Below are 13,971 nucleotides of genomic sequence, written 5' to 3' on the forward strand. Positions count from 1 at the left end.
AACATAGGTCAAGATAATTAAATGTTATTTAATAGTAACACGCAAGCATGATGACCAAATAAGTTTGTAAAATTTCTTATTGAAATTCAGAGGTTGCTGGGAAAACTGGAAAAAAAACTGTAGGGGGTTACTTTTATTTGTCTCACCCTGTATAATGGGTGGTTATATTTGCACACATATAATGCGCATTAATGTACAGAGTATTGGCACTGATGTGCACACTTAACTGTCAATATTCCACTATTCCGTAAGGGTGCACCTAAGTGGCATAGCACATAAATGCAAAGAAAGTGTTCACATGGGCACAGCATTAAAGGGGCACGGGTAGTGCTGCCACTTAAACAACTTACAGAATACTATAAGTTATGCGTACCTTTGCCGCATTCAAGTGCCTGCAGTGAGAACAGGTCTATGGCTGGTGTAACTGTAGGCACCTAGATTTTAGGTGCGCTGATACCAAGTTGCACTTGTATTCTATCATGGAATCAGATGCTATTATAGAATAGGTGATCACTGTTTGACATAGGGGTGCCTAAAAGGAGGCACCAACTTATAGAATTTCCTCCTTATTGCATAGTAAAGAATTTTTTCTTTGGGCACAGGCATGATAAGTGTAAACTTGGACTGCACTTTGGTAAAAGGGCCCCCTAGCTGCGTTAAAGAACCCTTCTACTAAATCATGTTAGGCCCTTAGGACTAGATTCTACATATGATGCCTGAAAAATCAGTGCCGAAAATATTTCTGCCTAGGCATATTTTGTAAACTGTGCCTAGATTTAGGTACAGTTTATAGAATGCGCCTAACAGCCATGCCTGCACCCAACTTGGTGTGAATACCGGTGCCTAAGTTAGGCGTGGAGCAGGTGTATTCTATTAACTGGGTTGTAGATTTACGGAATGCCCACGGTCCCCCTCATTCCACACCCATGGCCACAACCCTTTTTTGGAAGCACACATTAGAATTTATATACACCACTTTACAGATAATGCCTAGCAAGTTGTGCACGTAAATTCTAATTATTGCCAATTAGTACCAATAATTGTTAAGTGGCAATTAGCACAGATTGGATTTGTGTATGCAATTTCGGTCATGCTATATAGAATGTGGGGGTTAACGAATGTTTAGAGAGGGAAAATGGGCAACTGTAAAACACATTAAAGTGTTTTGCAGTATTTTCCCCTTTTACACATGCTGCTTGTTAAAAAATATTTGGAAGCGTTATACAGCTTGTGCATTATGATTAGTGCCTCTTAAATAGGATGTGGCAATTGTTCCTGCAGGCTAAAGGAAAACTTAGCGCTGGGCCTTCAAAAATAAAAACATAAAGACAACCCTTGTAAACTGCCGTATTAAATGTAGGCTTAGTGCAGGAGAAAGTGCAGTGCTAAAACGTGCTAAGCCCATATTCTAGCGCATTTTATTAGAAGGGCCCCTAAATGATCCAAAATAATGAAAAAAAGCAGTACTGCTATAACAAAGCAAACCTTGTGCAGCAAAAATAATAAAGCTAATATAACAGATGCTTTACAATTAATATACTGCACTCTAAGGAGTACTTCTTTAAAAAAAAAAAATCATTTTTGATACTTTTAAATAACAGAGAACAAATATTTCTCATTTCCTTACTAGTACAAACTCTATATCTGGCAACCGCATCCTGCAAAGAAGTAACAGGATGCTGAGCCTTACATAGGACTTACAACATATGTGAATTATCAGTGTACATTAATTTTTAAACAGCAATTGGGCAATCAAAGGAGAATGCCATATACACAATCGAAGGGATTTACTGTTCAGTTAGATGAGAGTATGTCCCCTGGCTAAATGATATTTTAAGCCCAAAAGAACTAGTGTATTTTGAAAAGAGTTCTTTACTAATACCAAAGGCATCAATTTAGTGCCAGCTGCTGCAGCCCAGTCACAAGTGATGACATAGAACCACAATGTCCCAAAGTGTGTATGTGCGGGTTGGGGGGGGGGGGGGGGGGGGGGACACTTTATGACATGTTGCTACTGGGTCAAAATGGAAGACTGTTTCAAGTCAGGCTGTGGACACACAAATGAGTTATAGGGATTATATGAAATATTTACTGATATCTTATATATCATACAAAAGAGGGGAAAAACCTCACACACCGCTAGAAAGAGCAAGATATTGGCACATAGCCACAATGTCATCCATAAGTCAGAAAAAAATGTTTTTAAAATATTTTTTTGTTAAACAGAGCTCTTAGTTCTCAAAACAATGATGCCGTAGTGATACTGTAATGTCTTTTTTTTTGGTATTAAGTTCCAATATCAGGAAAAACTGCAGAACATAGCGGCAAGACTAATTTTTAAACTGAATAAATGCACTGGCATTTCATCACATATTGTTAAACTACATTGGCTATCCATAGCTGAAAGAATCAGGTTCAAAGCTGCCTGTCTAATTTTTCAAATCCTACAAGGCGTCACATCTGAATTGTTGATTAACATCTCATCTGTCTGTATTGTCCATTCCAGCGGACTGAAAGAACAATTTGTCTTAGCACCACTGTTCTTATAAGGGAATCAATTTCAGAGGATACTTAACTCACTCTTCCCTGTTTTATGTTCCACTCATGAACTGCACTGAACCCTGAAACAGGGGATATTAGCAGTCTATAAAAGTGCTATTTTGAATTGAATTTAATCAATAAAAAAAATTCACTGCCACCATAAAAATCCGATGCGTTTTTCTCCACATATTTATGGGTTCAATCCTCTGAAGCTATTCAGTGGCACTAAGTGCATTTCACATTTTGCTGCCTCAAGGATTCACAAATCAAAATTTGAAAAACTGAAAATGCACAAATCAAAACTGGTAAAATATATCAACATTTGTATAGATGCTTGAATCAAAATGCACTAATATCTTTTCATTGTCATCCATGGCATACCTCCCTTGGCATGAACAGAACACCTTCAAGTTTAAAAATCAGGGAAGGTTCCTCTTCTTCAACTGGTTAATTAAAAAAGTGGTTATCGGACACAATCCGTGTGGTATTAAATATGGGTCTGAATATCCATTCTTGGTCAGTTCTAGATAATTTTGACTCATGATCTCTGCCTCGTTGATGTTTCCTCACCTGAGAGTGAGAGAAAAAAAATCTACTTGGATTCCAACTGGACTAATTAATCTGATGATCCTTGCTTTTAAATCTGGAAAGCATTCTGATCATGCCAAGGGAACTATGGTGTGGGCAACAACAAAATGGTATTGGTGCAATGGACAGGAGCATTTATAACAATGTGGATACATTTTACCAGTTTTTCTTTCTGCATTTTTAGTTTCTCAAATTTTGATTTATGAATCCCAGGGACAGCAGTTGTGAAATAACCTCAGCATCGTTGATAGTTTTGGAGGATTTGTAGGGTGTTCCATGTCTCTCACTTTATGCAGGCCTGAAGCCTGACTAGGCCTTGAAACACCTTTTTTGAGTAATTCTGTCATGGAAGTTACAAGATTTACTGTTGCACTGTCTAACATCTCCTAAGGACATGCTGAATATCTGTGTTTGACCTGTGGTATGAATCCTGGAGGAGAGAGACTCACACAAGAAACAGTAATGCGGTAACCCTTCTTAACCGCCTCATTAGGAAGCCATCCTGTACCAGCTCTGCTAAAGAGTACCAGATGCAAGACCATGGGCTTCATTATTTGGGGACTGTATTTCATCTGCTGGACAAATGTATATGGGACCTGATTGGTCCAGAAAAGTCACCAGAGAAACATTAAGGCAGAACCAATACTTGGTTTTGTGAAGAATTTTGGAGAAGAGCATAAGAAGAGAAAGAGAGCTGAGGGTGCACACATCTCTCTAAGGAGAAGGACTGACTTGTCAGTATCTCTTAGAAATCGCACCTCTCTGTACTCTAATCTAGTACAGAGAAGCTTTAGCTGATATTTACAGTTTCTAATACACTATATGAGTCTGGCAACTTGTACTGGATAGGAATGTGACTTATAAATCTCTGACACCAACCAGCTGCTGGTTGGGTAGGTTTGCTGAGAAACAGCTGGAGCCTTAGAGGAAGGATCCTATCCATCACTGAGTGACTCTGCTGCGAAGGACACTGACAGCTTCTAGTTTGAGAAAGGGTTCACTTCTATGGTCTAGTGAAAAGTTAATTTCTGTTCTTAGCCTGCAAAGGGTATGTTAGATTCTCAGGTGCATGGTCCATGAGCATCATATATATTTGCTGCTTTTTGTAATAACTTCTCAGGATATAATCATTAGCTGTCCTGTAACAGAATATATGCAAATATCTATATTGTGTAATCCTCAATAATGTTTTTTGTATTCTTGTTGGTGATTGTTGCTAATTGTTAATATCCTACAATAAATAATATATATTCCACCTTGGCATACTCCTTTTGTGTGCTGCTGCCTGAACTATTACGGCCAAAGATAGTGAATGTTGTATCTCTAGTAAGTGAGTCCAGAGTAATTAGTGAACTGAGTGAATTTCTGTTTGGTTTATGTACTACTACAAATTGAGCCTGGGAACCAGTGGCGTACCAAAGGGGGGGGGGGGATTCCGCCCCGGGTGCACACCGCTGGGGGGGGGTGCCGCGCGCCGGTCAGCGTCGTTGGTTTCCATGCTCCCTCTGCCCCGGAACAGGAAGTAACCTGTTCCGGGGCAGAGGGAGCATGGAAACCAACGACGCTGACCGGTGCGCGGCACCCCCCCCAGCGGCGTGCACCCGGGGGGGGGGGGGGGGGGAGGATGTCCCTTCGTCCGGGGGGGGGGGGCACATTGGCGATCCGCCCCGGGTGTCAGCACCCCTCGGAACACCACTGCTGGGAACATATTGGAAAAAAACTCACCAGATTTTTATGGTGGCAACATCAGTATATCACAAGTTGTTATTGTTCATTATGGTTTCATTGTTTTGAAACCCAGGGACTCTGTACAAAAAACAGATCTTTTCTGATTTGTGATTGACATTTTGGCTATTTGTCAGCATCTTGCTATTTCCAATCGTGTCTGAGGTCTATTTCCTCTTTTGTATAATACATAAGGCTGGACTCAACAAATCCCAGGTGCCAGGACACCATGGTGGCTAGAAATTTCATCCTGGCAGCCAGAATTTCATACCTTCAATGTTTTTTTTCTTCAGTACTGCCTCAAACTCCTTCTCTTCCCCTGTACTGCAACTGGGCTCTGTGTATTTGAGCCACGTGGTGCAGGAAGTTCGGAAAGTCTTGCAGGACTTGAAACCAATCACCATGCAGGGGGAGAGGAGTCTGAGTCAGCAAAGGAAGGGGCACGAGAGAGACTGGGAAAAGAAGTGGCACGAGAGAGATTGGGGGAAGGCTGGAGAGGAGCATGAGGGAGATTCTGAGAAAGCTGGAGAGGGGCACGAGAGAGACTGGGGGAAGGCTGGAGGGGGAACGAGAGAGACTGATGAAAGGTTGGAGGGGGAACGAGAGAGACTGAGGAAAGGTTGGAGGGGGCACAAGAGAGACTGGGGGAAGGATGGAAGAAGGCTGGAGGGGGGCACAAGAGAGACTGGGGGAAGGCTGGAGGGGGGCACGAGACAGACACAAAGGTCATGCGTAGATTATAAAATATACACCTTTATATGACGGTCACTACGTACATACCACGAGCTCCCAAACATGTGTAAATGTACATGGGCATTTTTTGACGGCTTTTGTATTTTAAAGATATATAGGTGCTTATGCATCTTGACAGAATAGCCTCAAAACAAGTGCCTAGCTGGCTTCCTAACCTAGTTGACCTGTTAAAAAAAAAAATAACTCTTCACATGGATAAACATAACAGAATAGCAGCTAAATATTGCTGTTATCTGGTTAAATTTAAGCCAAGTCTCCAGAGCACCTTTGTTGCCACTTTTTTTTTTTTTTTAATATAACTTTTGGTCAGACACCTTGATGTCTGGCCAAAAGTCACTTCTTTGCTCTCTGCAAATGAAAGAAAAAATATTTATATGGTTAACTCCAAAGTTAACTGCATAAATCTTTCTGAATATCAACCACCATCTTTATGATTAGATGAAATGATTCCGGAATGGTATCATATGTCAAAGGTGCACAGAAGGAACCAAAGACTTATTTTATATATTATGTAGGAGCTACTGCACATCACCAAACCATGCTTGTTACCACATTCCAAATGTGGATAAATGAACTTCAAAAGTAATCATGTATTCCACTTCCTCTCCTTGAAACAATATCCAATTATATCAGATAATTTCTTAGCTTGCAAACAATTCTATTAAAATCCTCGGGCTTTGACAAACATCTTATCATCAGGAGTTGTAGCATTGCTCTTCTTCTCGGTTATTGTTTCCACAGTCCCTGATGCAGACACAACAACGATTTCATCTGTGGAAGCCATTTTCTGTTTCTGCGCAATGGCCGCACAAGCTGCTACAACCTCATCACTTTCAAAATCATAGTCTGGAATTTTCTCTTGTATATTCTCTGTTCCTGTTAGTTGTGCTTCAGAATTCTCACGCTTCTTTGCTTCTCTTTGTTTCTCTAACAACTGTCTTGCCCAGGCCAGGTCTTCTTTCCATAACTCAGAGTTCATTGGGCAGATATGCAGAGCCACTTGAAAGCTTCGGATTGCCTAGGTAAAAGAAGAGGATTTCAATTATAAAGTTATTCAAGTATATCTTGCACATATTCTAAATGTCCAACTCTTTAAAGAGACTGGGTTAAATTTTCAAAAGTGAGCATATCAATGGGAATTCAAATGCATATGAGTCGGCACACAAAAATAATACAGGCACATTTTTAGCCATTTGGATATTACACTGGGCACCTAATTATCTGTGCATGGCAACAAACATATAGGCTTCAATACAATACTCAGTACTAAATCAATACCTTAATGTTTATAAAAATTTTTAAAGAAATTTTTGTGAAAATAATGTGCTCAGTTCGTACCCATTCCAACCATTATATCCCCAAGGGAACATGTGGCAGAGTCATAGATGGAACCATCATAGCACAATAGGTGTTCCAAATCCCACACAAGGTATGTACATACACTATTCTTTCCAACAGCTCGATTAAATGCCAACTGAGTCTGCATCCACTTACACAGTCTGCTGTTTCTTTCTCCTGCGTTTATACAGATTGTATTTCCTGACTTAATACTTCCCACTCAACAGTATAAACGCAACAAATGTACAATAAATCAATCAACACCTATATACTTATTAAGACCATTGACCACAAGGTGGCTCATAATAACCACCTCTATTATATATGCCCTGAATAGCCCTTAATGGTCCTCCCATTCCAACCCCACATACACACTCGTGCCCAATATAATCACAAATATTTATAGCACAGTCAATTATACACAGAGTAATTATTATAGGTATATGTGGAGTTTTTACTTCCCTTGGGGATAACTTCCCATGTGATTAGTGCTCCTGTAAATCTGCTCCTATACACTCTCTCATTGTGGCATGACAAACCAGCCCCTTAACCCTGGCCGGATTTCTCTATCACTTCCTCAGAAGGGGACCTACAAACACACACACAAACATCTATATCCACACCTTAATCCACATACTCCTAGAGCACTATGTGCAATAAACCCTCAAAATATAAATTTTTTCAAATACTTACAAACACTCCACTTGAAATCATCTGCGGACACAAACCCAGGACGGGCTTCCACAGGGTTATGTCTTCTTCAGGTGTCATACGTACTTCCTCCTCACACACACGCACGTTTTTAAATTCTCAGCACACGTCACAGTTCGCTTAGCTATTGGTTACATCAAGTACTCATACTCCCCTATCATTCGCCTTCACAGCTATTCCATATCTCTGTTCAGGCCACGCGGTTGGATAGTATCCCAAGTGTAAATAAAACGCTACTCTTTAGGGATCAGTATATCACCCAACGATCGATCCCCCTCTTTCCAGCTTCACCTGCAGCAATACTGTATAGCGCAACTCTGATATCAGATGATGACACACAGCCCAATGGGACAACAAGGGAGTTTCGGCTTTGATTGTCCTAATATTACTGACATGCTCACCAATCAGAGTTTTAATTTTGCGAGTTATATGGCCTATATAGTACAGCTTACACGGGCACCATATGCAGTAAATCACACCCGCGGTATTACAATCAGTTCTGTCCCGCATGTGGAATTGTCTTGAGCTGTGGGGCAACGGAACACAGTCCCCTTCAGCCACATATTGACAAAATGAACAGCCACCACATCTAAAATGTCCCGGTTGATCCTCCTGTCCCCTCCTGGAACCAGACAGCAGCTCCCCAAAATTCCGACCACTCCAGTATGCAAAATGCGGGGTCTCATTCAAGGGAGCATGAACCTGCAAAATGTGCCAATATTTGCAAATTAAGAATGTATGTTCCCCGACATAGAGGAAAAAAGCATCACACACACCAACGGAGTATCCTGTTCCTGAAGCTTAGATTTCAACAGCCATTGTCTATACGCATTGGATGCTCTTTTGTAAGCATTGCGTACTCCCGTTGTTTAAATTTGTGATACATCTGCCCTGCTTGGTGCCTAAAAGCCTGCTTTGTTGAACATAGCCGCTTAAGGCGTAAGAATTGCCCAACCGGAATACTGTTGCGCAGATGACTTGGGTGAAAATTGGAGTAGTGCAGCACCATATTACAGTCTATCTTTTCTAAGCACAAAGTCTCTCTGTGCATAGAGCACATTATTTTCACAAAAATTTCTTTAAAATGTTTTATAAACATTAAGGTATTGATTTAGTACTGAGTATTGTATTGAAGTCATTAGAAACTAACTCAGTAGTATTATAAGAGTATATTCTTCTGGATCGGAGTTTTGTGAATTGAACAAACATATAGGGCCAAATTAATATAAGGCACTCAAAATTGCATGCACAAATTTGGTTAATGAGCCAATTAGCACTAATCAACTAATCATTGGACACTAACAACCAATTATTGGTGTTAATTGGCAAAAATGTGGATGTACGCACAAATCTTGCAAAGCGCTATTCTATAAAGATGTGCACGTAAATCATACAGCACGCAACTGAAAAGCGGGCACAGCTGCAGGAGGGGTATGGGCAGGTCAGGGTCATGGAATTTAGGGGAACCTCTTTTAACTTACGTGCCAGGATTTATACCAGCTTTTAGCTGGTGTAAATGCTTGTGCCTAAAAGTTGGCCGTGGATCCTGGAGGTATGCGCTATTCTATAAATAGCACCTAACTTGGAGCACTGTTTATAGAATAGCGCTGAGCGTGGTTTTTGTTTGCTGCCCAAATTAGGGTGCTATTTATACAACTCTCCCCAAAGAAAGTAATTTTAAAACAGGCCACTTTTATGTGGATAAACTGCATCAATTTCAAAGGGAAAATATGCCCATATTTACCCTTTGAAAATCCCCTTCCCCACCATGGAAAGTACCTGAACACATTTATAGCTGCCATTTAGTGGGTACAACTTTCCTGGTTCATTCTACCAGCATATGTGTATATTTTATAAGGTAGGTGCGTAAGCACTTATCTTTCCTGTTTCATAAGAATTTTTTAAAAAACCTCTTTATTTCATAAACATTTACTCCAGAAATTAGGTTAAATTGACTGTTGTTTAGGGGCCATTTTACTAAGGTGCGCCGAAAAAGGGGCTGCGCTAGTGTAGGCGCATGTTTTGGGCACGCGCAGATCCATTTTTCAGCGTTCCTGTAAAAAAAAAAGGCCTTTTATAAAAATTTTTGCCAAAATGGACGTGTAGCAAAATAAAAATTGGAACGCACCCATTTTGGGTCTGAGACCTTACCACCAGCCATTGACTTAGTGGTAAGGTGTCACATGGTAACTGTGCGATAATCATCTATGCGTGCAGAATGATGATTACTGCATGTAGCGGACGCACATAAAAAATGAAATTACCACCTGAGCATCACGGTAGCCGGGTGGTAACTCGAAATTGATGCGTGTAGGACACACGTACGTGCCCACATGAGGGCCCCTTAATTTGCCTCCTTCTTAATAATGCTATTAATTCCCAGCTTTTAGTACTGTGAACTGCTTTGGACCCATTGTGGGATTAATGGATTATAAATGTTTGAGATTAGAATCCCCAACGCTTATCCTGGTGTCTATAGCATTACAACAAATTCTTGGCAGTTGGAAGAGTTTTGATGATCTTAACATCTGCTTCTGCTGGCACACAGTTTTATTGTGCTGTAGATATGAAAGATCAGCAGCATGTAAGTTAAATCACTTACAATCTGTAGAAAAAACCTGGCAATACTCATGACACTGCTTTTGTCATAGTTTAGCAATGCTATATTTACTCTACTTACACATTAGCCACAATGATTTTTCCTGTCGTCACTTTGATCAACTTTGCATTCTTTAATGCTGATAGCACTGTTGTACCAATTGAGCTACTGTGATTGCTTCTGAATCCCTTTGTTTTCGTTTTGATAGTTTGATTCCTTGTTTTTTGGGGGTTTTGTTTTTGAGACTTATGTTAATTGTGGCTGTACTCTTTTTTTGCTTTGCTTTCTTCAAAAAAAGTCAGTAAAAGTTATTGAACTTAAAAAAAAAGAAGAATCCCCAGCCATGCCCTGGGTACGCCTTTGATAGAGTTAGATAAACTTATGCACATGTTTATATGCATATATTCTGGGAAAGCTTATACATGGCTATTTTCATGTAATACACCATTTTATACATGGAAATGACTTTTTAAATTACGCATTTAAAGGACAATTCTATTTGTGCCACTTGAGAGCATAATGGGCAGAATACTAGTACTTTTGGAGGTAAATGTACACTTATGTGTGCAAGTGGCAGCAAAACAAATGTGATTTTATTTTTTTGCATCGGAGAGGCATAGGCAAGGCTGCCACTTACACATGCAATTTACAGAATGCTGTAAGTTACACGTGGTCCTGCCACATTTATGCCACCACAGTTAAACTGGGTCTAGTAACTGTTGGCGTGTAAATGCAAGGCACACTGATATCACATCATGTTAATGGAATCCAGGCACCCAGATGCCTTCTAGAATAGGATCTTACTGCATAGCATTGCGGCACCTAAAAGAGGGTGTCCACTTGCAGAACTGACCCCTTAACTTACTGAAAAGTAGCTTAGTTGGGGCTAAAGTAAAGGCATGCTTCCAATAGTCCTAATGGCTGGGTCCTGAACTTAAACATCTAATGAACTGAGAAATGCAGAAACGATTCCTAGGACAACTAGTTTTCAGTTTTATTTGCCAAAGGTTGAAATAAGACACCTAAGATCCCATTAAACTTTTGAAAACAGTCCTATGTATTATTTATTTCAAATAGGTCTGTAACAAAATTCACATACAGTTCAATCTAGCAGTCTGCTAAACATGATGACTAATTCATGGGTACAGAAAACACAATCGACCATGAAATTTTGTTGGATAGATTCCTTTTAATTTAGTTGGAGTCCGAATTTTGGAGTTCCGAAGAGTTCACCACTCTCTCCAATTTTAATTTTTTTATGAGTCCTTTGGGTTTTATATACTAGTATATATGTAATAGGGGAAAAACACTTCACCGTTTTTCACCTATTACATACATACATATATGGTAAAATCCCTAAAAGAGATATTGTGAAGGAAAACTTATATATATATTTATCTTTCAATGAAATGCAATGGCGTATGTCAATTTTAATAAGACTGGCCACAGAACAGACATTTCAAATTAAAAACCTGTAACCACGTTTACCTGTCCTTGTTACTTATTTTTGATCTGCTCTGCTGCCAAGCTTTATATGGTGCATCTACTCCATACTACCTTAGCAGAATTTTCTTTACCCCCTACTCCTTAAAACTGACATATTCTATCACATTTCATTGGTTGATTTAGGAAACCAAACTATTGTTACATAATACAAGGTTCCACATTAGGAGTCACCGACCAGGAAAGGGATCTAGGTGTCATCGTTGATGATACGTTGAAACATTCTGTTCAGTGTGTGGTGGCAGCTAAGAAAGCGAATAGAATTTTAGGTATTATTAGGAAAGGAATGGAAAACAAAAATGAGGACATTATAACGCCTTTGTATCGCTCCATGGAGTAACCACACCTCAAATACTGTGTGAAATTCTGGTCACCAAATCTCAAAAAAGATATAGTAGAATTAGAAAAGGTACAGAGAAGGGCGATGAAAATGACAAAGGGGATGGGACGACTTCCCTATGAAGAAGCGGTTAGGGCTCTTCAGCTTGGAGAAGAGACGGCTGAGGAGAGATATGATAGAGGTCTATAAAAATAACGAGTGGAGTGGAATGGGTTGATGTGAATCGCTTGTTTACTCTTTCCAAAAATACTAGGTCTAGGAAGAACTAAATGAAGCTATAAAGTAGTAAATTTAAAATGAATTGGAGAAAATATTTCTCCACCCGTGTAAACTCTGGAATTCGTTGCCAGAGAATGTAGTAAAACCAGTTAGCTTAGCTGGGTTTAAAAAAAGTTTTGATAGCTTCCTAAAAGAAAAGTCCATAAGCCATTAATAAAATGGACTTGGGGAAAATCCACTGCTTATTTCTAGGATAAGCAACATAAAATGCATTGTACTGTTTTGAGATCTTGCCAGGTACTTGTGACCTGGAATGGCCACTGTTGGAAACAGGATGCTGGGCTTGATGGACCTTCGGTCTGTCCCAGTATGGCAATACTTATGTACTTATGATAATATATTGTTATCAATTTAAAATGCTCTACACTCAAACTCCGGGTTATATATCCTCGCTCATTATCCCTTATCAACCTCTGTGTATGTTACGTTCGTTGCAAGAAAATCATCTTGTAATTTTCTCCCCCCTCCCCCTGGCGGTTGCATTGCTTGCTACTACCAGACAGACTGCTTTCTTTCTTCTGGCAAAACAGAATGGTGGGAATTACCATTGAAGGCTGCACCAGGATGAAAAACCAGAGCCCTTATTCAAAATGGTGAAGAACAAGTATATTTAATGGACCCAACATGGGTTGTGTTTCAGTGATTAGGCTTTTCTCAGTGGTCATCAAACAGGCAATCATTATGTAAATACTACCAATAGTAACTGGCTCTGGATAAACCACAAAATCCTTGGGTATCCAACTCTGACACATAACGAAGTTATTCACCTGTAACAGATATTCTCCGAGGATGGCCAAAATGAACAAACAGTAGTTGATAACCTCTATGTTAACTGCCGGAGGTGTCCTCAGCAGTTTTCCATTCAGTTAACAGAGACAACTGATTTATCACAGGACCAAAAATCACTTTGTAACAGACTTATATAGGCATCTCCAGTGGTTGATCTTTATGAGTTATTGCAACCTTCTGCAGATGTCCTAGCAAGATATTTTATTAATAAGGTTGATCTTATCAGACAGTCACTATCTGGGTAAGTGGATATTAATCACTCACAATGTAGTTATTTGAGGGAAATACCTGAAGATCAGGTTTGGTCCTCTTTTTCAATGGTTACCGAGGATATGGTAAGATTGTTATTAAGGAAATTATCACATAAATCATGTTTATTAGATATTTGTCCTTCGTATTTTCTGATATTTCAATTGAGCTGGTTAGGTGGCTCACTGTTTTAGTTATTAATTCTTTATATGAGGGGATTTTCCCATTCATTAGGAGATATAATTCTCACACCAATCCCAAAATCTTAGGGCACAGATCTGACTGTGGTGTCTAATTTCTGACCTGTGGCTAGTTTCCATAGATGGTGTAAATATTGGAGTCAATTGTTTTGTCTGAAATTACATCCTATTTAGATTCTTTGGTTGTTTGCATAACTTCCAATTTGTATTTAGATCGATGCACAGTATGGAATCTTTGCTATTGACTCTATGTCAAAGGTTAAGGATCTGTTATGTCAGGGAAAACAGTCAGTTTTGCTTCAGTTTGATATATCTGGAGTATTTGACACAATCAACCATGAAATTTTGTTGGAGTC

The 13,971-nt window shown here is 39.5% G+C and overlaps 1 protein-coding gene across 2 annotated transcripts in view; it reads right to left on the minus strand.

Moving 5' to 3' along the window:
- Positions 1-4,805: 4,805 nt before the first annotated feature.
- Positions 4,806-13,971, minus strand: part of TTC33 (tetratricopeptide repeat domain 33) — a 249,239-nt gene continuing 240,073 nt past the window's right edge. For both annotated transcript variants that reach the window (XM_030192185.1, XM_030192184.1), the window contains exon 5: positions 4,806-6,625. In XM_030192185.1, the coding sequence (XP_030048045.1) occupies positions 6,269-6,625 (357 nt within the window). In that variant the 3' untranslated portion in view covers positions 4,806-6,268. The remainder of the gene's footprint in view (positions 6,626-13,971) is intronic.

The sequence above is a fragment of the Microcaecilia unicolor genome, chromosome 2 (assembly GCF_901765095.1).
Source record: "Microcaecilia unicolor chromosome 2, aMicUni1.1, whole genome shotgun sequence".
NCBI classification, from domain to species: domain Eukaryota; kingdom Metazoa; phylum Chordata; class Amphibia; order Gymnophiona; family Siphonopidae; genus Microcaecilia; species Microcaecilia unicolor.